General features: G+C 36.7%; 1 protein-coding gene across 3 annotated transcripts in view; it reads right to left on the bottom strand.

Moving 5' to 3' along the window:
* LOC117429276 (protein unc-13 homolog C) overlaps positions 1-26,495 on the bottom strand; it is a 100,274-nt gene that overhangs the window by 53,322 nt on the left and 20,457 nt on the right. For 2 of the 3 annotated variants that reach the window (XM_058998730.1, XM_058998731.1), the window contains exons 6-16: positions 24,146-24,199; positions 23,571-23,790; positions 22,137-22,364; positions 21,073-21,214; positions 13,508-13,677; positions 12,572-12,687; positions 12,048-12,211; positions 8,789-8,939; positions 8,400-8,468; positions 5,022-5,111; positions 2,454-2,582 (exon numbers count right to left, since the gene is read on the bottom strand). In XM_058998730.1, the coding sequence (XP_058854713.1) occupies positions 2,454-2,582; positions 5,022-5,111; positions 8,400-8,468; positions 8,789-8,939; positions 12,048-12,211; positions 12,572-12,687; positions 13,508-13,677; positions 21,073-21,214; positions 22,137-22,364; positions 23,571-23,790; positions 24,146-24,199 (1,533 nt within the window). Of the gene's footprint in view, positions 1-2,453; positions 2,583-5,021; positions 5,112-8,399; positions 8,469-8,788; positions 8,940-12,047; positions 12,212-12,571; positions 12,688-13,507; positions 13,678-21,072; positions 21,215-22,136; positions 22,365-23,570; positions 23,791-24,145; positions 24,218-25,999; positions 26,006-26,495 lie in introns of all 3 variants that reach the window. The other variant, XM_058998732.1, reaches the window with a different exon arrangement.

Below are 26,495 nucleotides of genomic sequence, written 5' to 3'. Positions count from 1 at the left end.
AATAAATAACCAATTATCCATAATCAATAATTTTTCTAGTTCTGCTTTTAACATCATTGAGTTCGTAAAGCACCAACGGTAACAACAGTTGGAAAATGAGATTGAGTTGTCTAACGCGTTAATTAAAATCACAGAATTGAATTAGCAATTTATTTTGAGTTACAGGTATTACATGTTCCAGTATCACGGTATTACTATACAAGTACCCCTTTTCATTCATAGCATGTACTCTGATGCAGCAATGCAATGCAATACAATTAATCAAGCCAGGACTGTCTTGAGCAAACCCTGCTATAGGTATGTGCAATGGTATAGGCCGCATTGGAGGCTGAGCTCAAAGGAACTTTTCAGTACGTTTTTATCATAAACAGAATGAGTTTTTATTATGAAAGCAGTTTTTCACATTAGTACTAAAGTTTATCACATTATTTTTAATATAATGTTAATATTAATATACAGTATTCTGAATCAATCTTTTCATTTTTTACTATGATTGATTACTATGACTAAACACATGTATTTATCGTAACCAATAACAGACTCAACAAATCAGTTCAGCCGTATGCCTGCGTTAAAATTGCACATGAACGCAGGAAATGTAGCATAGAACAAACGCTTTGAATGGAATTAGATATACACTTATAACCAACAAAAGGTAGCTGTCACTAATATAACCATACGCTTATAGAAATCTCGCTGGATAAAATGTTTTGCAAAGAAATGATTTAATGTCATTATCTTCCCATACGGTCTGCGATACCCAAAGCATTATGTGATGAAACTGACAGGACATCAAATTCTCCATATCATTCAGTATTTGACCATCTGAAGGCTATTATGAAAACCTTTGACAAAACAGTCAGCAGATCAGACGATAAGGCAAAACGTGGTGTATGTGTTTATTTTGACTTACATTTAAAGTCACATTGACACAGGATTCCTCTGAGCTACCTGAGCTGTCAACTGCTCAGGATCCTACATGATTTACAGTAAGTGCGCAATAAGGCTGGTTGAAACTGTAGCCCTAAATGTTTGGAAAGCATTAGACCACATTGCTAATGCAGCTGTCAGTAATATCATTATACCACGTTATTGCTTTATAACATTAACCTACTAGAACGGCTGCACTAAGATGCAAAGGATATAGTTTGACGTTGATCTAAATCTTTAGAAGTAGATGTCTATTTCACTTCTTTTCTTCTTTCTTATCGGTTGAAAGCAAAATGAGTCTGGAGGTAGAGCTGACTGCTTTAATAAATTTGCTCAGGCAAGCTCCTTTAACCCTTTAGTACCTGTTTCGTACAATTCATCATTATTATTATTAATATTATTATTATCATCATTATGAATCAATGAACACATCAACATAACACAATTGAAAACTATCGTACAAGGCATGAAATGTACTTCTATCGACTCTCACTAGAGGGCAGTAATTACCTATAAAGTGTGATGCCCCCCCCCCCCCCCCCCCCACCAAGCTTTAATCAAGTTATTACCTATGTATCAATAGCTAAGGTTATTTTCACAATAAATAAGAATATGAGACAGACAAACAAATAAACAATTAAATTATCCAACTCAGTTGAGAACATTCCTTTCTTTAAAAGGCTTACCATGTCTGTACTGCTGGGTACGTACTGTATCAAGACAATTTATGTGAACCACAAAAGCGTGATTTATTATCTCTTTTCTAATAATGACTGGATATGTATTGTTATTATCACTCAAGGCCATAAATGATCAACTATAAGGCAAGAGTGAGAGGCTTATTACTAAAGCAAATAAAAACATCTAATAATGAGTTTGGGTCAAAATTGGTGAGAGGGGGCTACACCAAGAACTGGTATAATTATTATTGTGTTTCAACCTGCTTTTCATCACTTCACTTGAAAGCTATTTTAATTACAAATGGCTTCATGACAGTATGTTTTTCTACAACATTAATGTGCAATAACTCACTATGAGAGAGAACTACAGAGAACTGCCCATAGCTTAGCTTAGCTTTTTCAGCTCTGGGGGGGGGGGGGGTCAGACCTTGCTTGCTCCCCAGCCCTTACAACAAAATCTGCTGGCTGGTAGTATTATAGGTCCAGTCCCACAGCATTTTGGCAACAACAGTTCAACATGATAAAATACAAAGCATTTTTACATTCGTGGCAACATTCCAGCTTCTATGCTTGGTACCTCAATGTGGAAGCCACACTTTGTTAGGAATTGAATAGTTTTTAACATTTACATTGTAACACTCAATAAATTACACACAATGTATATACGCATGAGTACATAGACAGGAGGAAAGCTCTTGTTGCTGCACTTGCATTATTACTGGATTATCTGTGAGTACAATTATGAAATGGAAGAAATGCCAAACCTAAAGTGTTTAAATACACTTTTCATCACACACACACACACGCAACAGTTTAATCAATGTCACATTATAAATGTATTACCTGATCAACGACTTGGTTAAAGAGGTCATGGCAGTTGTCAAAAATGTATTTGTATGTAGAGTCCAGACAGGCTCGCACACAATCTTTCACCACCATACCGGCTCTGGGTGGGCTCTGCAGTTCCTGGACCTTAAAAAAAGGTTGACACAAAGCTTAATAACAAAGGAATCAGAACTGAAGCAGAATCGAATCTGTTATTCGTATGGGGACCTTCCCAGCTTGGACTGTACGTAAAAAAAAAAAGCTTCAGGGCAATGGGATGTAATAATAATATAGGCAGGCAACAATGCACTAGGTTATAGTGTGGTAACATACTATATTTTTGCATTGATAATTCAAATATCAAATATAAAAGGAAAGAGATTGGGAAGTACTAATAGTCATTAAACAATACTGTTAACTCCAGAGATACACTTTGGCATTTCTCAGTAAAACAACATTACTACCAGTGCTATTGTAGGTTTAGTAATTAAAAGCTTTAACTTGTAAGGAAAGGCCAGAAATATTTATCCAATTTCACTGTAATACCAATTACGCTTGCAGCATATGAAACCCAAAGTCTGTACAGTATGTGATGGCAAAAAATCTTTTGGTTTAAGCTTTGAATCTGTGTTTACAACTTCTGTGACTATGTGACTGAGCTGGTCAAACGAAGCTGGCCTTTACTGAAGGGCTTCATTTGGAATGAATACCATTTCATTGTAAACAAAATCAATTGTTGTTTATATCAGGTATTGCATTTTTGTATGGCTAGTAGGGATTGTTATAAAAAGTGCTGCTTGGAAATGAAAGTATATGCAGGCTGCAATATAGCGTCATTATATTGTAGACCAGGGGTTTCCAAAGTGTGGCCCTGTCTGCGGAACCTCGTCAAACATTTCTGAGACTTTTCTATATTTTATTAGAAAGACTTGGGCCATTAGAAGTTCATTTTCTGCTCAATATCGGTACTAGCAGCGCACATCACAGCACGGCGCTACTGTAGCTTTAAGAACATGAAAACAAGACACACGTGCAGCCAGGGGTGCCGATCTCAACTGCAAGAGGGGTGATTACTGTCCCAAGTGATCGCCGAAAAAAGTCAGCTGCATAAATCCCACTCAAGCAGAAACTAGGCAAGTTCCTTGAAATCTAATAATTATAATAATTAGTCATGCTTTTCATTAACATACACACTATAATAATCACATTAAGCCTTCAAAATAACCTGCTTAATGTGAACCGCGCGTAACGTGAAAAACGCTTAACGTGGCTTACGGCTGGTTTCACAGACCCTGATTAGCACTAGTCCTGGACTACCCAATGTTAATTTAGGTAAGGTAAACCAAAATTAGTGCTAATCAGGGTCTGTGAAACCAGCCAATAATGTGCTGAAATACAAAACAAATGCTTACAAACTTTGCAGATATCAAGCTTAACACTTCCCCAATACTGTCCTAAAAGAAAAGGCAGCTGAAAAGATGTACATCTTGGGTCTATATATATATATATATATACATATACAGAGAGAGAGCGAGAGAGAGCGAGAGAGAGAGAGAGAGAGAGAGAGAGAGAGAGAGAGAGAGAGAGAGAGAGAGAGAGAGATAAAGGTATGCTATATTTATTGCACATATTGGTGTTTAATTATAGTGCATTTTATTATGTGACCCACCACCCAAAGCCCCACCTGTTAAGTGGCCCTCCTTGACCAAAACTTAGTGAACTCCTGTTTTAGACTATTCTACTGCAAAGTGTCAGAAGTCTAGATCATAGGATCTAAAGTCAGCCACTTTAAAAGTTTACAAAACAGCTGGCAGGATTATTGTACAGTACATTATTTTATGACAAGTGGAATCTCTTTGCAATTGACGTACATTAGAACTCTGTATATCTTATGATATTATTATTTAATTATTTAGCAGACGCTTTTATCCAAAGCGACTTACAGAAATTAAACAAAATATATTAAGTTACCGACAATAAAAATGCAAAACAAACACATATGTACAATAAATAAATATAAGTAAAGGAATACAAAAAAAAGATATATAAATAAATGTTGAATACGTGGGTTTGGAGAAGACGCTGAAGAGCAGAAAAAGACTGAGCAGTCCTGAGGATAACTGGTTCCACCACAGGGGGACAAGGGAAGAGAAGGAGTGAGCATAGGAGGTAAGAGAGTGAAAAGAAGGCATAACAAGCCGGCTAGTAGGGGATGAGCGGAGAGGGCGAGAGAGAGACATAAGGGGTTGGAGGATATACAGGATATATAGCCTTTTATAATATAGAGACGGAATAACATGGTCACAAGTTCTTTTTTTTTGCCCAACAAGCTGATTTCCAGAAAAAAGAACAACTTCATTAATAATTCAAACCAGAAGCTTATGTATCTAAATCATTAAAATCTAACACTTGTTCCATCTTCTATCAGCTTAATTACAAGCTCAGAGAAACCATGGACCCCAATCACCGAGATGATGAATATACCTTACCAGGGCTGATCAAGGGTAACAAATTAAATGTGGCCTTTTGCCGACAATAAATGAGCAATGTTCCTTGAACTGGCAGCTGAGATAAATAACATCCTACCTTCATTCTGAAAAAGGTGATGCTGGTAAGCAGGTCCACTGTTGACTTCAAATCCTGGAGCCTTTCAGGGTTGCTGGCAGGGAAATTATCCTGATAATTACAAAAGGGAAACAGACAGCTTTAGAGCAATGTTTTTTACTTTAGATTTCTATGTACTATTATTGATTCCAATTTGACTTTTGCTAATAAAACATAATAACAGTAATGAAGTCCTCAGGAGTCTCAACTGCTCAATTTACTGCATGATTATGACCAAATATCTCCACTGTAATCTGCATTTAAATAGAAAGAATACACCAATTGTGATGGTTCCCTGAGACTTGGCTGTTTTGGGTATTGATTTATTACAATTAAGGCAGAATACACGATAACATAATCGGTGGTAAGTGATTTTATCATAGCTGAGAGTTCAAATGAGACTGACATGGAATACCAGGATCCCCTGAAATAGTGGGTTACATTGCATTCCATGCTCTTCAACTCCTAACAAACTTCCATTTCAGTTACAGTATGTGGTTTCTTTTGAATTTGCCTATGGTGTTGTTTACATTTGGATTGGTGGAGTTCAGGCTAAAATGAATGCCATACCTGCCAAATACTGTAGCACCAAACATGCACGATCCAGCAAACATAACACACACAATAAGCTTTAATGTACTTTTTTACTGTTTCCTTATGTTTTTTTTTTTAAAGTTTACATCAAAGCTAAACATTGGCTATAATTGGCAGCCTTTGGCAAAGAAGATTATTGGGGAATTAATCAAAACGTTGAGGGTAATCCTTGCAGACTATCTGTTTGTTTGGCTTTTATTTTGTGCCAGTGCAGAGCTATCTAGAGAGATGAGGTTTCATAATGCTGATTTCTTTATTGTGGCGGTCTAGTTTTAGAATGTCACAGAATTCCACAGGCAGAATGCTACAGATGATTTCAGGTCATAACCCTAGCTGACAAACTGGTGCACTCTCTGGTACCAATTATTGTATGCTTTAGTAGAACATTATCTATAGCGCCAGAAAATCTTAATAATTTATCTGAATTCCCTTTAGGTAATAACATGAATAACTCATTCAACCTCCTTGTGTCACACAGCAAGCATTAGTAAGAAAAACTTCCATTTGTAAGATTTGTATTATCAATATACCATCAATTAGTATTGATTGCAATTCATCACTGAATACTATTATCCATCTTTGAGACCAGCAAAGCCTGTTTAGCTCACTGGAGATATTTGCTCTGTGACCTTTACACTTGAAACTCCCAAAGCAATTGACCTTAACTACATAAAAAAAAGAAATAACTGACCTGGTCTTTGTCACTTCTTTATAGAAAAGAAACACATACCTTTCTGAACACATTTAATCTGTTACCTATAATTACTACAGGAATCATCTGAAACCAAAATCAGAGAAGAGATGGACTAATATGTCAAAAGCACATCTATTAAATCATCATTGAGGTCTGGCTGAGGAAATTAAACTGGCAGCACAGCTATTAGTTATGGAAGAAGATACACATTAACTACTGCATCTCATCAAGTGTGAGCCAAATTGTGTTCTTTATTCTTGCTATTACAGTGTTGGTAATGTCAACAAAATGGCAGATAGCTGGCAGCGGTGGTGGACTTGCTAAAACACACTGTGTAAGCACCAAGGGCAATGCTTAATGAACTATGTTTGTTTTTAATTACATAGAGGTAATATCCACACCACATAAACAACCACTAGTTAATTAGTATGGCAACACTTCTTGCCATACAGCTAGTCTTGAGATACTATTCTCTAAAAGAACCTTCACCAGAAAAAGGCCTGTTCCGATTCAATTTAGGTTAAGAAGGGGTACGTCTTATATTTTGACTAGACAAAACAAACTCTTCAGGAAAGGTGCATTATTTTCATGTTCTGTTTTCATCCCGTTCCTTGTGGATTGAAACAAACTGCTGCAGGGTATGTTGTTCCACCAAGGTAATGGCCCTGGGCACTGTGTGTCATACAAGACTCTTCTTTTATAGTGTCCAAGAAGTAAAGGCTCATCTATGTAGCCACCTGCCCTAACTCCCAGCAATTGCTATTGGGACAGTGTATGTAACTGTGCAAACAGGTTTAGACAAGCTACAGGAGAAATAAACTTCAAAAATGTCAACATGAGGTGTATCAAAAGGATGTGCTGAGGTAAGATTCTGTCTCTTTGTGTTGGGGAAGGTGTTTTCTATTCTTCCACAGTATTATGAGGCTCTATTGATTTGCATTGCTTACTGCCCGGCTTAATTTCCCCTTACTGCACTAAAATCAGAGCGTTGCATCCTCTACCAAACTGACTACAATATGTTCTTGCAGGGTGTGCGGTACATTACACAGTTCACATACTGATCAATTCTTGTCTGCAAATAAAACACTGGTTTCTGTATTATTCCCTCGAGTTAGTAAGACAGTCAATATTGAGTCAGAATATTTGCTAGAGATGACTGAGACCGTTCAAGCATGTAACATGGTAACAGTAACATGGTACAGGACACAATTAAGTGAAAGTACCAACTGAGTCAGTTCCTCAACGTACACACTTTTCTAACACTGCTGATGTAACCACTTGTACAATTGTTTTCTGTCCTGTTTTGTGTATCAATAGGAACTGGAAGGACTGAAGAGAGTACAAAAGCAGACTGTGACCAATCACAGCACCACTGAGGTGCGTCTGAACCGAGCAGTAGAAGAGGCAGAAAGATACAAAATGGAACTGAACAAAATGAAGCAAAGCAGCAAGGTATTTCAGATGTAAATGTCACCTATACATTTTTTTTCTAGTCTCAGTTATCCTAAACTAGTTTAATTTCATACAGTACTGAAATCAAAACCAGAAATGTATCATAATATACTGCAACAGAGTTATCTGATTGGTAAGAAAGGTTGTGATGGTATATTGAGACAAGCAAATTTGCTAAATACCAGACTTAAACATTTACACTTTCTATGGAATTAAATAGGTCTAAAACAGTCAAGCAAATTCACTGTAGTAATGCTGAAACCAGTGGTCCAAGAAATTGGAACCGGGAGTGTAGATGATTCTAATCTCCTAAAACTATTCACCAAACTAATCATTCCATAAGCAGGGAATGGAGGAATATTATCTGACTTTATACATTCTAATGGGATACGTACAGCTTAAAAATGTGTGATGATTGATTTAGAGTAATGTATTGTATTAATATTGCTGTTTAGAAAAGTTTAGAAAGTGTACCAGTGATTGAGAATCAAGTGGATCAAGGACTGAGATCACATTCTAGTCAGCTGTAAGTATACAGCTCATTAATAATGTAACTAGGTGAATAAGACCAATGACTATTAGTTTAGACCTAGGTAAAATAATATGTATAATATACATACCCGGTATTTTGATAGGTCAATCCTCAACGAGTTGTGCAATTGGTCAAGGAGTTTTACAAACTTTTCCCTCTGTGTTGAAAGAAATGAATGGTCTATCAGTATAAAATGACACAATAATACTTGATGAACATCAAACCCACATAACAAACCACCAAACGATGAACAATTTGGCTGACGAGAGGCCCGTGACTGAATGGCATTGCCCAGTTCCGTTAATGAGCACTTCATTCACAATTCTTATTTAAAATAAATAACTCAGCTCATTCAGAAGCAAATGGTTTTGGCCAATAGGTTTATCAGTGATCATTAGCTCCCAACATGTATCTACATTATGCAATTAACATTGGACATTTAAACATATGGATATAAAACAAACAATTGCAACTCACCCCGAAGTTTGAAGCAGCAAAGCGGTCTGAAGCAGACACATTAGTTGTAGCTGTTGTGCGAGCATAATAAGCATTGATGTTGGCCAGCAAGGTACTCATCACTGCAGGGACTCCAGAACACATGTATTTGGAAGACAGGCAAGAGAAATGCCTGTGGGAGAATAATACATACAAATAAAAACGAATACACTTGTAACACATAATAAAATAAATGGTTCCTTCAGGGTATGCTACTCTCATATCTATAAACACCTTTTAATAAAACCATTCAGTACAACCTGTTTGTCTCTCATAGCGATACAGGGAATTCTTCTTCTTTTTAAACGTTCTTTAACTCGAAGCATGCACAGACTACAGCCCCCACTTTGTTGCGGTCGTTTGAGTTTACATAAAATAGGCACTTTTTGCTTTTGTATTTAGTGCATTATGAGACGCAAAGGGCTAGAGTCACAAAGCTTTCGAGTCCAAATCATCATTACCACATTCTTATTCAGAAATAAACAAAAGTCACAAAACCATAGATAAACAATTCAGACATTTAATAAAGGGACTTGTAGTCTTACGTTTTTATTTATTAGATTTGTAATTAGTGTTTTTTCCTTTCATTTAAAAATATTGCACTGAATAATTTAGAGTAAAAAGCTTTGAAAATCTATCAATGTGTTTTGATCACTTGAAAAACAATGTACTTAAATCAATCAGAAAAGAACATTTAGGAACGAGAAGAAGCCCTTCGGGCCATCAGTGCTAGTCCTGTTCCTAGTAGCTGGTTGACCAGAAAACTTTGTCAAGTGAAGTCTTCAATGGTCCCAATGATTTAGTATCAAGAACAAGACTGGGAAACCCACTCCATACCATCACCACAGTCTAAATAAATGTGTGCATTGTTTTGTGATCCAAATTCCTTTATCTTCTGCATCCCTCTACAAGTAGTTAAAATGCTTTGATAACTAGAAAATGCCACCCCTTCATTTAAAGATCCATGGGAAATGCATATGGGAACCACTTCATTCAGGTCAGGTAGACACCTCATTAAAGTGAGCAAACATATCGATGGATGTGCATTCTGTAGCAATGGGGCTGGAGACCATGAGAACAGCAGGTGACTACATTTAGCTGCGACCCTACAGGTGTTTATGGAAAATGACTTGCATTGCAAACTTTGATTGTGGGTCATGAAGCAGGCTCCTGCAGGATTAGTGAATCAGACCTAATGCTTTAAAGCTCTTATGGGTTCAGGTCTTGAGAAATCATTCACATTAGGATCTAGATACTTGTGTACTATATAATATTAAAGTTTTTCAGCATCACCCACAACACGTGCAAACCTACCACTATTGATGATATTAAACATAATATTATCCAAATAGTTTATATTTTTACTAAAATATGTATTACTGAAGATATAGCTAATTGAACCCACTAATGGTAATGCAATTGGCTGGAAAAGGTTCTAATCTGATAGCATTCCCCAGAGTTTTGCCAATAAATGTAATTATATATTCAGCTAAATCACTTTGTCATTTTATTCAGTTAAGTGGCTGCTGTATAATTTGCATGTATCTTTCACTTAATGAATTCAGAATGTGTTCACAGGGTGAAAATGAACCAGACCACGCTTCTGGATACTAGGTTTCTTTCAATAGAGGACCCAGCTGCATTGTCATCCAAGATGACAAACCTGGGAGGTAACATTTATCACCAGCAAAAGCAAGCCAGGTTTTGACAGCAAAGTGTGAGAACTGAGTAACAAGAGGTTTGCACAACTGAATGTAGCAATGAGACCAATATTTCTAAGCAGTTCCTAAGCTGGTGGTAGTTTAGCAGGCATCAGCTCAGTGAGTCTAAATGATTAAAGCATTTTCTTCCAGTTGATTTTATAAACTGCAACCTAGAAGGTCTTTACTGAAATACACTCTTTATGGCTGCAGAACAAAGTAGGCAGGAAAATGAGCAGAACATATGAATGCTGGAAGACTATGATAAATTACTGGTCAAAGAAAAAAGGTAATGCTCTTTAATATTTATGAGCCATTTTTTATATTCAAATTAAAATAATATTGCATGTGTCATTTCGGTAGATCTGTCATTCTGTTTTCTTATGTGATCAAAATGTATTTGGGCACTTTTTAAAATTGTTATTACTTCTGAGATATGACTCATTTGTTGAGATTTCTTGACAAAATGTGGTTCATTTGCACATTTAAAAAGGCAAGGAAAGTGCAATCATCAAGTAAATGAGGATTATACAGCAATGTACAGCACATGCTGAAGAATATTAGCTTAATTTTTTTATTTTATTTTTTTACTGTTTATGGTTTTATGATGTTTGCAATCGTCCCAGATGTTTTTCAAAGCGTCAGCAATGAACAGGAGGTCACCACAACAATTTAGATATTACTGAATCTGCACACCATCAACAAATGATGACTCCAGGCCTGTATTATACATTCTGAAACTCAAGTATAGTGACAGGCAATAGAACACTCCAATCTTACTGCAATGTAATGCATCTCAAGACTGTATTGTTCAGTGTGTCCTCTCTGTACTGTGAAGCAGTGTCTCAGCTCATCAACACTTTAATCTTAAAAGGGCTCAAAAGGAACATCTGCTGAACCAGTACCAGATGAGGATGAATTATGATGTATACATCTATCAAGTCAGAGTGATCTTAGGTCTGGTTTGGATTGAAATACAAGTCCATTGAGGGAGGGCAAATGTTGCTTCATATCTGTCATAAATCTCTTGAGAAAGATAGTTGTCCTGTCTGTACAAACCTTTCATCTTTCAGTACCTCACTCTTGCAGCACCTTCATGTCTCCTGAACAGCGAAGCACTTCACACACTGAAACATCTCTCACCAGCAAAGCACTTCACACACCACAATATAAAACCACTCTCACCAGCAGTAACCCTCAAGTGGGAGCTACAGAAGCTGAAAAATTGACTTTTGACAAGGAACACTAAAAACACATTCACATTGCATTGTAGTGAACCGCGGTTTCCACGGGCAGAGGCTTCTCACAAGCGGAGGTGGGACGCGAACCCGGGACCTCCGGCTCTGAAGCATAGTGCCGACACCGCTGTACAAAAGAGCCGGCTCACTTGCAGAAGCTGTATTGGGCTTATGTCTTCATATTTGATTGCGTCACCTACCAGCCCTGACCACTACCCCCGTTCACGCTACAGTATGTATTGGCTAATAGGGCATAGATCTGACAATCCCTTGCCCCTTGTGTTTCAAGTAGTTTGTACTTACGTCATTGCCTGGTAGATGAATTCTACTCCATATCGCATTGCAAATTCATCAACAATTTCTTGAGCAGCATCTTCAAAGTATACCTTCCAGGCTTCGTCTCCTTTCACTTCTGGGATTTTTACAACACCACCATTTTTGACTTCTGTCAAATAATGGAACAAGTTCTGAAAAAAAGAGAAAACAAATATCCATATCACTACGGATCAATCGCTACACTGAACAACACATAGAACATTGTGTGAAGCCAAGGGCTTAAACAATTTCCACTGCTGTTTTGATCGATGCTTATACATTTTATTAATTTGTAGAGAGACGTTTTTTTTTGGAAACACTTAAAAAAAACTCCCAACATACATATTTAGCAAAGACGATATTCAAACCTTCATTGAAAATGAGCCATGCCCAGAACAATGTTCTGGCAACACCCTTATTTCAAGTCATTAGTTACACAAATTAAATATTAATGCAAATTATAAAAAGTTAACATTAAAAATATTAATGTATATCTTAAAATCAGATATTACCTCATGTAAACATGTATATTGCACATGGTACGGGGCAACTTTCTCTTCTCCTTTCATTTCAACGCTGATTTTTAATCTAATGGCACCAGACACTGCAGATTTATCAGTTCTTTTCTCTAAACAATGAAATAGTTAAACATGTAAATATCAGAGGTTAAAAAGACACTCCATCTATCATTCTGAATTGTTATTTCTGACTAGAAATAACAATTCAGGAACACACATTGAGAATTAGACAAAACACACAACATAATATGAAATTAAACTAATATAAGATATTAGATGTCATAAAACATTCCTCAATATCAGTTTTTGTGTTTCCTGAAAAGACAACCAACGTGTTTGCATTAATGTATAATTGTGTGACTTTTAAAATACTCCAATATAAACCTTAAGAAAGTATTAACTGGGCAATATCCTTTTCCTTACAGGATTCCTTTCTTGTTTGAATTGTCAGTGTTCAGCTGCAATATATTTATGCTCTCAAAATATCTGCCTAAGGTCACATTTATCTTTAGATGTCTCCTCTGGCTGTCTATTTGCTTATCCAAAATTGCTATAACAAAGAGTGAAGCATGGCAGTTTCAGTGTTACAGTATATGAGCAGAATTTTTGACAATTTTATTTCATCATGTAACTCTACAACATTTTGACCCTAATGTTACACTGCTTCCTAGCTCAAAGACATGTACAATAGCACTCTGCGTCCTATGAAACAAGAATATTAAATTACATGACTAATAAGTTGTCTCTGCAGGGTGAAACTCTCTAATTGATTATTTAGGAATAATGTAAGCATCTAAGGTTATACATCTTTATTCAAAGTTTCCATAAACAATCACACTAAAGAATACCGATATACAAATACAGGGGCGTTTTAAGTGTGGAGTTATGAGGTCCAAATTGAATATTATCTAACTGGCAACATTAACATACCTAGGTTGTACCAGACATCCATCTCCCCACTCAGTGTTCTCACTTCTACAATTGTCTGCCCAAGAAAATCATCAGATTCCTTTTTGAAATGCTGCTTGACTCTGGACTTGATGTCATCGTCTTCGTCCCAGACTCTCACCTTTATTCTGTCAGTGGAGTTATGGCATTCACTGTGAAGCACAAATAATGACATCAAATTCAAAAGTCATCTTTAATGAGTGACCTAGACCTTTGCACTGTTCCAATAGGAACCATACGTTCTGTCTAACACCTTCACAACAAAAGATCTCTGTTGTTCGATCAGACGCTTGGGAGATTGTTAAAAAGCAAGATATCACACAAACAAAGGTCTTTTTAAATGGTCAACTCCAGACTGCATTATTGGTGTACTTGTGAAACTGATTTGGCACCGGAGCTTCATTTACATGGAGTCGTGACATAACTGTGTCTGCAGCAGCAGAAGTGATTCAATTTAACAGAATGATAATGATATCTTAGTTAATTTAATAGGATGTGCAGTGAGAAAGGTAATCAGACTGGGGTCAATAACGGCAATAGACGAGGGTATCTGCATTGGAATTTCTTGTGTGTTTCTCAAAATTCTGTCAACCAAAAGACAGAATTATTGCTAGACTTCCAGAATTAGATATACTCTAAAGTCCACTGGGAATTAAGTTGCAGCACTTGCTACAGGTTTATATTCCATACAAGTATTTTTCCTGGGGCTGAAAGCTCACTCTTAACCAGCTGAAAGGGCAGACATATATAGATGTTCACATTTCACTTTTTAATGAGGTTGAACGTGTGAAAGGAAAAATGGAAGTAAGTTAAATCTCTAAAACCAGATGCAATTTTTGTTTTTTCTGAAAGGAATAATATAATTTAACAATATGCAATTAGCAATTAACTCAGAACAATTATTTACTGACAACATCACAAGCGACTAAGAATGTTAGTAAGAGTTGCCTTCCCCAAAATTCTTCCATAGGGCTACACTGTATTGTGACAGATCATACCCTATTTTGTAGGTTTTCTTTCATACAGTATGTCCCAAAATAACTGGTACTAACTACAAATGTATATTGTTTATGTACCTAAAAAAAGTTTTCCATCCAGTTTATGTACAAAGACAAAAAGAAAACTTCAAGGACAAAAAGGAAAACCCTGCCAAAAAGGTAAGACTACAGACGCTGAGGAAACTGTCTTCACACTATGGGTGTGCAGCTGCTGTTAAATATGAAACAAACCATGCATAGTAAAACCAAGTACTATCTGGGTTGCCCAGGAAAAGGCAAGTGCTTAGTCATATTAAGGAACTATAATATCGACAATAACTACTGGATGCTGTGTTTGTCTATTTACAGTATATTCATATGCAGAGCTTTTGGTCTAAATGCACATTCACAAATCAAATTTACCTAAAAGCTTTGGCTATTTTAGCTAATTGCAGTGCAGTGGCAAGATCACATATTTCATTTCAAAACGTCAAAATAAGATTGCATCCACAAACATGTTGTTCACCACAGAGCCAACAGTTCAATAACGATTCCACACTGCTATGCTGTATTTTGCAAAATAATGTGCTTTTCCAAAGCAGGGGGTTGAAATGTTAGGACAGAGATGCATCTAATCAATCTCCTGTTTTTGCCTGCCCCTGCATGCATCCCCCACACTGCACGATTTCCAACCAGAGAATTTCAAATCTCATCCACCCTTACAAAAGCAGCATGAATCCCTGGAGTCACACAGATTTCACTGAAGCAGATGGACAGAGAATTAGATCTCAGACGTGGAAGAGACTTTATGTTTGCATGCGAGTTAGTTGCATTTTGAGTGTACATTTCTAAAGAAGCATATACAAAAGAAAGGATTCAGAGATAAAATTAAAGATGTAACAGCTTACAGTATGACTCCTGGTAAATGTAAGATTGACTCCCATTACCTAAACACACAGCCTAGTAATTGCTAATTCTGTCTGTTCCTGTAAACAGAAGTCACTGCTTGATGTTTAAAGCTATAAATGGTCAACTTTGATCTTCATCAGAGCTGCCTGCTGGTTCTTCCAATGCTTTTGGTGTAAATCGACAGAAACCTTGAGAAGATGCACCTTTCTGTTATTCTCTGGCTACACTGTATTCTGTGGAGAATGGAAGGCTGGCTGGCACTCAGGACTCACAGATGGGAATCGCTCGAGGGTGGGAGAGAGAACGTTTGAAGGGGTGGAGACAATGTTTCAGTGCACTCAGTGTGGGAGACTTGTCAGGATTGTATCAGATCCTCTAAATTAATGATCACCCTTGCGGAAAAGATGTCTGTTCAGTTTCTTGCACATAGTAGGTATTTTACAAAGAAAAATATATTTTCTTAATTAAAGAATGGGCCAAAATATTTGTCAATTTGACTGTTCTCAAAGATGTAGTCTGTTCTCAAAGAAAATAATCTAATTTATAATTTAGGTTATTTTTGAGTGTTTAAAATCATAATTTGGGGGCATAGGGAAGATTGTAATTCGGGGGCATAGAAATATGTCTCTGGTTTAATCCATACTAAGCCTTAGAAGCCTTGAAGGCTCACAAAGATGCCACGGCAGTATATCAAATCTTTGTATGCCGAATTCTACCTTTCATTTCCACAAACAGTACATGCATTACCCCGCTTTTTTTAATTAGTTAATTACTCCTGATCTTCTGTATTGTTTATTCCTTTGTGCATGCTCAAGTATAAAACGACAATATATATACAAATTGAGGGTTTTTATGAAGAACATCACCATTATCTATTAGTAAGGATTATTTAAAGAATGGAAGGCACATGAGGATAGGAAATGGGAAATCGCCTCAATCTCTGGCCTTTTCCAATCTCTGTGTGTACATTTTTGTTGTTCTGGCTATTTCTTTTTTTTGGAGGGGGGTGGGGATATTAACCATTTTGATAAGTGGAAAACAGAAATATGCAACAGCTAAATTAATTTTCTACAATTTTATCTCTTTTTTTGCCAGCAAACTGTAAACAGAAAATGTAGATCTTTTCTGATGCCCTGCAGATGAGTGGGCCATGCTGAGATATGACAGCTGACAAAGGACTTCGAATCAACTTGACAGATTTTTTTTTTTAGGCCAATGAAACATATAACTGAGAAAAGTTATACCCAGCTGGTGGATCATTTTAAGGCACTAACTCACAATTATTGACTGTCAGAGAGCTGTCCAACCAATGAGCATGGCATACTGTTGCAGACAAAGAACAACAACTCTGACCACTGCCACATGAGAGCACAGTAACTAGATGTGTTGATCATAATGGAAAGAATGCCAGCCCAATCTAACATTCTTTCACATTAATTACACAGTAAAAACAAACAGTTGTGTAATTAACAATGGGGGGAAAAAAACTACTTTTAACACAGTGCATTATGTCACTGTTAGGGTGTTTCCTTTATTTTCTGCTTTAGTTGTTAGTCAATCATTATCCATAATTCCTACAGCAAAAGAGCTTCCAAGATAAATCACGTTATCCAAAAGACTGTGGGTGCGAATTTCAAATATCACTTTGATAAACCATGTTATTTACAGTAACTGCTCAACATATGTTGCATTAATGATCTAAGTGTGACAGAAAGCTAGAAAACAAAAAAAATCCTATCCAAATGCTGTTTCTAGACAAGACATCGGCCATGAATTTGGAGTCTGGAATAAATATCTATGTTTTATGATAAAGTTCCTGGGCCACAAATGGTTTTACATTGTAACTATAGTGATCCCTCGCTATAACGTGGGTCTCGGGGGACACAATATGAGCGTTATAACCGAAGAGCGTTATAAACGGGGGAGGGGGTGGGGGGTGCTGCGGGATACATAACACACATCTGACTAAAATACAAAATAAAATAATCCCTCTGTATAATGCATATATAGTGAAGCAAAAATGTTACTTTCCGTAAATTATCCATGCATAAAGCACCATGTAATCAACACTATATTTTTTACAAAAAAGCCCCCAAAAAACATAACATTCCCATTCATGGATCATTTTAATTAGCAGCTTTTAAACTACAAATAGCCTGGCTAAATGGTGGTCGGGAGTTCAGTTCGAAGCAACAGACAAGTAAACCAAGTGCGAGAAGGAGAGCGGGTCAGGCGAGGGGAAGATGGAATGGGCTCGCTCCAGGTTCGGCTGCCGGAGCGGGGCTGAAGCAAAGCTGAAGCGTCTCGTCTCCAGGAGAAAGCCGCAGCTCCTCTCGCAGCAAAAAAGTAAATGCATTAGGAAAGATAACCACGTAATAGGCCTAATATTTATTTAGTTATAAAACGAATGCTGAATAAGATGTCTGTGTTATAAAGTGCCAGCGCAGCTTTTCTTCAGTTCAGATACTGTATCAAAAGGGAGAGACAGAAACTGAAGTTGTTTACAGTTTGAACACCGGTACTGTATTTACTGTAGAAATATTGCAAGAATCACTAGTATAGGGAATTGGGGGATCTGCTGTAGTAGTGTTATATCCGAGGTGCATTATAACCGAGAGCCTTACAGCAAGGGAGCACTGTATTATCAATATAAACATCTGTTAGAGGTCTTTTATAGTTGCTCTGCTCTGCACTGCTGTCATACAAAATGAAATCAAAGCTCTGCACTGCTGTCATACAAACTGAAATCAAATATAAAGTGTTTTCATTCATGCAAGGTTGTAATCGTTCAGTACTTTTCAAATATTTTTTTTTGTAGCCTAGCAATGTTGCTAAGATGGTGTTACATGAACATATGCATCAGCATATGCTTATGACCTGCACTGAGAGTGGATGCCCACTTCAAGTGTAATTTGCGGGCCATTTTGAAAAGAGCTTTTAAACACACTTTAAAGTTATAAGTGTAAAAAGTTGTCAGGTTGTTAACAATGAAAGAAAAATTACAGGTGCGTTATTTCAACAGTTGTAACAACACCTGGGGACGTGTAACGTTATATTTTTACTTAATTTTTAATGCTATGCTATAGGTCAGGGTTCACTATTTGTTTAGGTGGGAGCCATCTGATGTAAGCACACTTTTCATTGGCATTTAGCTGTAAATAATTGCAGTGCACCCCTCCTAAACACTACAGTGAAATAGATTAAAAAAAACACATTATTCTTGTGGAAGTCTCCTTAATAACTCAGGATTGCCACAGCATTCTATAGATTTGTTTTCTCAACACACACTCACACTATGCTTAATGGAACAGCTGAAGCAGCATTAGGCAGTACATGTAACCGGAGGCTTAGCTAGCAGTACAAAGAGAAATGAAGACACTTGAAATGAAGTGTTATCTACACAGCATGTGGGAAGCATTTACCACTATCCCTAGGTTTGACCTCATCTTCTTCACTTAATTGACTACAGGATAAGCTGGTTCGCAGTTAAATACAGTTAAGTTGGATCAGGGGTCAAACAGGTCTAAAAGTGGGATGTTATCTAGTCTGTGTACATGGAGTGGAATGCATAACAGTAATCCACCTCACGGTGGTTCTAGAAAACAGAATGCATGCATGGGAGGCAATAAGGGTTGGTCCGTGTCTGTTAAATTTGCTGAATACGTTGATATTTCCTACTTTCAGTCACTTGGGAGTTGGATAATTTTGAGAACTGATGGAGTAAAGGGGGCACTTATAGATGAGACTTGCGATCGAAAAATACGTTTAGAAAAAAGAAATGGCATGACTGCATAAAAAAGTATTAATCTTTGGATAAAATCAATGCTCTAAAAAAAAGAAATCTGTAACAGTGGATAAGTATTACAATTATGAACTTAAGAGACTACTCCTGAGGGAGAGATTGATTCTTCACAAAAGCTCCACCAAGGCACCTGTCTTGCTACTCTTCAACACCCCCTGCACAGAGCCCGACAGCTGTGCCAAACACAGACTAATTGTGTTGTCATTTAGAGGTTTATTATTATTATTTGTTTATTTAGCAGATGCCTTTATCCAAGGCGATTTACAGAGACTAGGGTGTGTGAACTATGCATCAGCTGCAGAGTCACTTACAACTATGTCTCACCCGAAAGACGGAGCACAAGGAGGTTAAGTGACTTGCTCAGGGTCACACAATGAGTCAATGGCTGAGGTGGGATTTGAACTGGGGACCTCCTGGTTACAAGCCCTTTTTCTTTAACCACTGGAGCACACAGCCTCACATTTAGACAGCTGTCCATTGAGTACAAAGTTTAGACCACCACATTCAGCTTACTTGTGACCTCAGCCAGATCCAATACTCCTGTGTCAATCCCATCAGAGAATAAGAAGCACAGAGAGATAAACATTTCCAAGAGCAAGTGCAATTTTTAATGCAGCTGAGTGCAAACTGGGTCCTTATAATGTCGCTGTATGTGTGTGTGCAGCAAACATAAACTCATAAGGTTATGACCTGAGGGAATATGTTATGTAAAAAAAAAAAAAAACCTCATGCTTAAAATGGAAAATTTATGAATAGATAAAAAATGGAGAAGGATATGAATACGTTATTCCTTTTTTATAGTTAGGACATATAATATATAGTCTTGGTACTATTTAAAAAAAAAAAAGAAACAAAATACATCTAGTAAACCATTACCATTTTTCATTTTTTTTTTCAAATAATATAGACAGGTTACACTTCACATTACATCTTTAATTACACTGCAATTGCAGTGTAATAACATGGTAATTACATTTGTATTACGTAGTCACAATGTAACAATGTGTTTAATTACACACGTTTCTTTTTGATGACACTATTTACACATGAGGGTGTGTATTTACAATGTAATAACTGTCATCACACGTGCAATTATACTGTACTTAAAGTAGTTAGAGATGCCTAATTTATAGTTTTAACCATCACTGTATGATCACACTTTTCATTGGTGAAACTAACTATTGATTTTTTTCTTTCTCTCTACTTTGAAAGTTTCAGAGCTGTAAGTCTTCCTGTGAATTACACTGAACAGTGTGCTGGCTTTTAAAGTAAATGCAGTTTAAATCATACAAGCAATCACATTGCCTAGAGCAGGTTTCAAGGTTTAAGGTATTCTTGGAAGGGATGGGTAACTAGATTCTCCTTGATGCGTTATACAAACCATTAACATTTGGTAACTGCTCAGCTAGAGTTATGTAATTGAAAGTGTATAATACACACTCTTACACAAATCCACAAGTTTCTGTGTATTCTATATACTGTGTGCAGTATACCCTGATTGTAATATTGTATGTAGTATACTATGTTGTTTTTGCAAGGGTAGTACACAAGAGTTACATGTTATACAAGACATGTAACCCAAGGCTACTTACACATGTGTGTTACACACAGGGGCATAAACAATTGACAAATACATGAGCTAAGATAATGCTAGGTATTTTTAAGGGTTAATTGGAATAATAGATCTTATTTCTCACTTATTCAAATTATCAATTCAAATTACTGCTTCACGCTGGATTCTCAAACGCTCTAAGATATATCATGTAATACTGCATGTAATTCATAGGCACAACAGGAATTTTCCAGAGCAGCTGTACTGTTACATTTCAGTACTAAATATGAATAAGGCAGATACTTACAAATGAAACTTTTCATCCCATACTGGATTAAGATTACCAAAGATGGTTTTTGTCCTTCTTTTAGTTTTTCCAACTTGCACTGTTACATAGGGATCACTGGAGCCTGTCTTATCCTTAGCTTGTAAACCCTGAGCACAAAGCACTGCAGAGAGAGAAGCACGTACAGGGATTCAATACAACAGATGCACCAAAATGCACTGAATACTGCAGAGAGTTATCACTAAACCACGTGCACAAATAATATATATTTGATCCACTTACCTTTAATTATTTAGTACCATGTTCTGAAAATGAGTCACATTTTGTTCCCTAACATATTTAAGAGCAAACTAAATTCTGAACACTGATCTGCTTTGGTAGCATTCAGATTTAATTGACTGTATTCAGTAACTCTGAAACTGAAGGACATCAAGGTTAAACTGCTTTCTATACAGAGTGTTAATCTAACAATAGTGCTTCTCTCTGGTGTACAGTATTGGCGGTGCAGTGGACTTTTTCACAAGTCTTTCATTTTCCTAAACCATGGCGCTGTCACCTAACACATTAAATACAAACTTTTTTCTAGTGACAGAAATACATTAAAATAGACTCTTCGACTTTTACAACCTTTATTAATATTTAAACTGTGGCACCATTGTTCAGATCAATGCAATAGACCCCAGGGTCTAGTAAAAAAAAAAAAAAAAAAGTTTGTGGAAAAAGTTATAGTTACAGAAGCCACTAAGTCATGACATATGAAGGTTCTGAAGGTTGCTACAGCATTTCTGCCTTGCTGGGCTCAGTTGCCATGGAGACCATGCCTCGCTTGCTGCTGAGCAGTGCACCTGGTTAACAACATGTTTGAAAATGTTCGGGCCACCATCAGCACCTGACAGAAGGGAGATTACTTGTGGCGACAAGATAATAAACAGAGAAGTGCATTGATTTATTTTTATAGAACATGCAGACTAAATTCCCATAACTGGTGTTTATTTTAAAATTATTTTTGGCCTTGTGTGTATATAATTGTCCTTGAAATGAGTGCATTACAGTGTTTTCAGTTATTGGTGAAATACTGGACATACCCGTAATGGTTATTTTGGCTGACCACTTGGATGTGCCTTCCAATACAATCTGCTTGGCTGATTTCAAGTGCTGTAAAAAGTCGTCCTTTGATATTAGAAACATTTCCTGAATCATCTCAAAAACCTCTGGTCTGTTCCTCTCTCTGATTTTCATTCTTTCCTTCATTGCCATAATGATATTTTGTGTTTTGTCTTCTGCTCCATGCTTGGAACTTTTTTCAGCAGCCCCTGTACAGAAGATAGTAACAGGTCTGATACAACACTGCACTTTATCGAGTTCCTGTCCATTATACAGTGATCCTATTGCTTCGAGCCCAAACCTTTGAGACTCCCATTTTCCCCACAATGCCATTTCACCTTATAAGGCTGAACATTTGTAATGTGAATGGCACAGTCTCCAAACTGTAGTGTTATATTACTGGAGCACTGTACTAACACACTATACTGTATTTAGTATTTAGGGTAAGGATGCTTGGGTATCTATTGTGTTCAGCAGGTGCTATTAGGAACTAACGTTCTGATTCTACTGCATTTCAAAGCATGCTTCTATGCATTGTTCAAACCATAGACTTAATCCTTCATACTGAAACGCTCGTTCACAGGAAGGTCAACATGTGAAAATTGCGTTTTTAAGGCTAGTTTATGTGGCTTGCAAGACCCGTGTCACATATGATTGTACTAAAACAAATTGCGACCCACTACTAACTTAAATATTAACAAAGCACAAACCAAAATGCTGTTAACATTTATAGAAATATGGAACTCAAAAGATAAATACAGTGGAAATGGTATTCTAACCTGTACTTAACACATGATACTTCAACTTTTAAGGATTTTGTACTTTGTCATAATGCAAATTACCTGACCACAGCTCTCAGGCGACTTGTTAAATGACCAAAAAGAACAAATAAGCTGAACTAAATGTCTGCTTACCATATATCTCATGCAACACATTGAAGCATTCAAAATAATTTGATTTAATTGCATAATAATTCAAATCCAAGTGGTCAAAATGCAGCCCTCAGTGGACAGTGAAACCATGAAGACATTTTGGCTCAATGTGAACTGGGCACCACTGCAGACAGTCTTCTCACAGGTCTAATTTATATTTTAAAGACGTGGTATATGTATACATCATACATTGAAAGCAATATATCTAGATTGTTTGCAAGAAAAATACAAATGATGCAACACATGTAATACAATTCTCAGTGATGTATTACCTAATACTGTAAAGGTGGCTTCATAACACATGGTGTCTAACAAGATCTTTATGCCACAAGGCATTATAAGGATTTTTACAGTATGCTACTTTGTTAGCAAGCCTCTAGGTACCATGTTGATTTTATCACAACATCTATAAGGGCAGTGTAGATGGTGACTAACTTGTGTTTGTTTTCCAGTTGGCATGTTACACATACTAAAAATACATACGCTGTAAACAGTCAGCATTTAGCAGGTCTTGGCACTTTTCATGGCACTTTACTCCACATTCTGTGCATCGCATGCCTTGCCTGGCTATGCCCCACAGAAGCCCTTCACATTCATAACAGTAAGTGGGAGCTGTAGCTGTCCAAACTTCAAAGTTGTGAGGTGTGGTTGATGAAATTGGATAAATTAAGGCTTGCAATGTTTTCTTGAAGACGTGCATTTTCTGAAAGAATAAATGGAGCATGATGTTAGTTCTGGATGCTATTTCACACACATGAATAGCTGTTGTGCGGTCCCTCAAGGACCTTTAGGAAATAGCAACCTTGAATGGGATACAGTATTCAGACCCTGCAAGTTAAATGAAAAGTGACAATGCAATTTCATTGCACCTATTAAACATACCAAGCCTGTTTACCCTGGCCCAGTAAAAGACAAGCAGGCAGGCTTTCTGAGCTTTCTGCACCAGTGCAAAATCTGCATCATTTTTACTGATGGTAACATGAGTTATTAGCCTGGGTTATTAGCTTATGATTTGTGCGTGATTTAATGTTGGGCCTATACAACTTTAAACCACTTACCAGCTCTTCATTGTTTAAAGTTGTCCTGGTAACCAGTGCAAACGATATACCTGCCTTTCGAGCAGTCAGAGTCTGTTTAAAAAATAAACACACAAAAAGTTTGAATAAAATGCAAAATAGAGAAGATGAATAAAGTGAGCCTCAAACTAGTTTAAAAATACTGTTCAGGTGATCATCTAAAGCAGTCATTATAGATCTGTGGCCCTTCTACAGGTGTTTTTATTACATGTATACATGAATTTGGATATTACTGTACTTATTAGAAGCCTGACACAACGTTGGGAACTCACACGTAATCTCACTGGGTAAAGCACAGGATTTTGTTCTCTAGAAATGCTGCTACAGAACAAAGGTGGGTTTTGTGTTCATGTAAAAGAACAGCTGGTAAGAACATGTCTAAAGGTGATAAAAATGCCCATTCCCATGACCTTTGATCTATTTTTTCCTCCATGTGGGGGATGACCAGGACAAGAAAAAAATAAACCTTAGTATCATTTCAAGCTTGCTTCAAGGGCTTTCCTACAAAAAAGCTGGTTGTTATTATTAAACATTTAATAAATGTAAGTAGCAAATACAGCATGCGATTTTTTAAATTGTAACCTATATCTGACTTTAATCAGTTTATAACACCTTTTTTAATACAAAAGTTTTTTTTATTTTTGTACCGGTATTTATTTTTTTTTATTAACAAACTAAGTACTATGCAGTTTCCAGTATTTTGGAACAAACTCTTGCTTGCAGTGGACAGGAATTTGCTTATTAAAAAACCATCACCAGACCTTTTTCCATTCAGCATTATCACATTATACAGTCCTTGTTACTGAAACCTATATGAATTCCTTCACTGTGCAAAGCTTTGAGCACGTACAATATAGTGTGGAAACTTATGACAATTATACTACAGCTAGCCTCACTACATTGCCAGGAGGTGAATTTTGAATATGAGCCCTCCAGTCCGTGTAAACCAGTTTCAGGCCAATTTGATAAAACCTCCGGAAAGCAGTCGGCTACAAATGTTATTCCACACTTGCTGTGAATTTCAAATCGCTTTCTCATCAGTAGTTTATGGACAACACAACGATTTTCATTAGGGGGAAAAAAGCCTTCCAAAATGTCATTACAATTTCAAATTAAGGAATGCCACCTGCTGGAAATTTCATGGGTTACTTTCACAGAAAAAATCTGATATTCAGAGCCACAAAATAAAAATTGTCAGTAGTTGTAGGGATCTGTGGCTGCCATATGACAGATTGAATTAAATACACCCCTACAGTGGAGTAAATCAGCCGATTGAATTTTTGTTCTTTTTTTGTTTCAAAATGTTATTATCAAAATGACACTTCAATGTGAGATAAAAAGATCTTCACTTTTATTAAGAAAGATGCAATACCAGCTTTCTGAAACATCAGGTGTTTGATTGGGGTCTTCGTGGTAAACTGAACTGTGTGATTAAGAGGGACTTTGAAGATGAAACATAAGATTATTTACAGTGGTTTTAGTGTTTGTTTCTTACATGCAACAGCAGCCAGGGGTAATGCAAATTATACAAACGGTGTTGAGAGATCTGGTGGAGCTGAGTGATTTTTTTTTTTTTACTGATCTCATTTTGCAATCTATCTTGCATTCATTCAAGTCATACTGTTCCAAATTGCACCGAGCTGCTAAGCAGATGCAGAGTTTGACCTCACAATTCCATTCTTTAATTGAGGTTTAAACTTTATTTTACAAATGATTGTACTTGTTATACAACAATAATACTCATTAAAGGTGCATTCAGTGGTGTGATTATTCCATGATGGTTTGTGTTGTATCCTGTATATAAACAACACAGAAAGAGAGACACATGATACTTACCATAGCCTGAATCATCCAGTGGCCATATGGAAAGAGAAAACACATTTACAGAATTAGTTTCACTAAGCAAGCAGCTTTTCAGAAAAGATGAGTACACACTTAGCATATCAATTAGCAGTGTACAACACTGTTATAAATAGTCTAGCATTCATAAAGCCTGTCTATAGTGAGTGCATAGGCGCTTCTGATGTCATGCAAGAAGTAACAGATAATGCTCATCTTTTTCAAGAAAAAACCGCAGTGGAGTCTATGACATTATTATTTATCCATCTGTGAAACAGTCAAGTAATAATTGTGTAGGCATGCATAACAAATGTCAAACCATGCTTTAAGTTTTTTCTGCCATGTGAATTTAAACTATGTCTGCTGTCTATACTGCAGAGGCACAGTTATTAAACATCCATTCCTATAAGTCTATAAGCTATTTCTTGTGGGCCAAGCAGCACGGTGCTAACAGACATTTCTCTAGTAATATGAATTGTAATCTCTCCGTCTA

Source organism: Acipenser ruthenus, chromosome 24, assembly GCF_902713425.1.
Source record: "Acipenser ruthenus chromosome 24, fAciRut3.2 maternal haplotype, whole genome shotgun sequence".
Taxonomy (NCBI): domain Eukaryota; kingdom Metazoa; phylum Chordata; class Actinopteri; order Acipenseriformes; family Acipenseridae; genus Acipenser; species Acipenser ruthenus.
The sequence above is the reverse complement of the archived record's forward strand: the minus strand, read 5'-3'. Positions and strand labels throughout refer to the sequence as shown.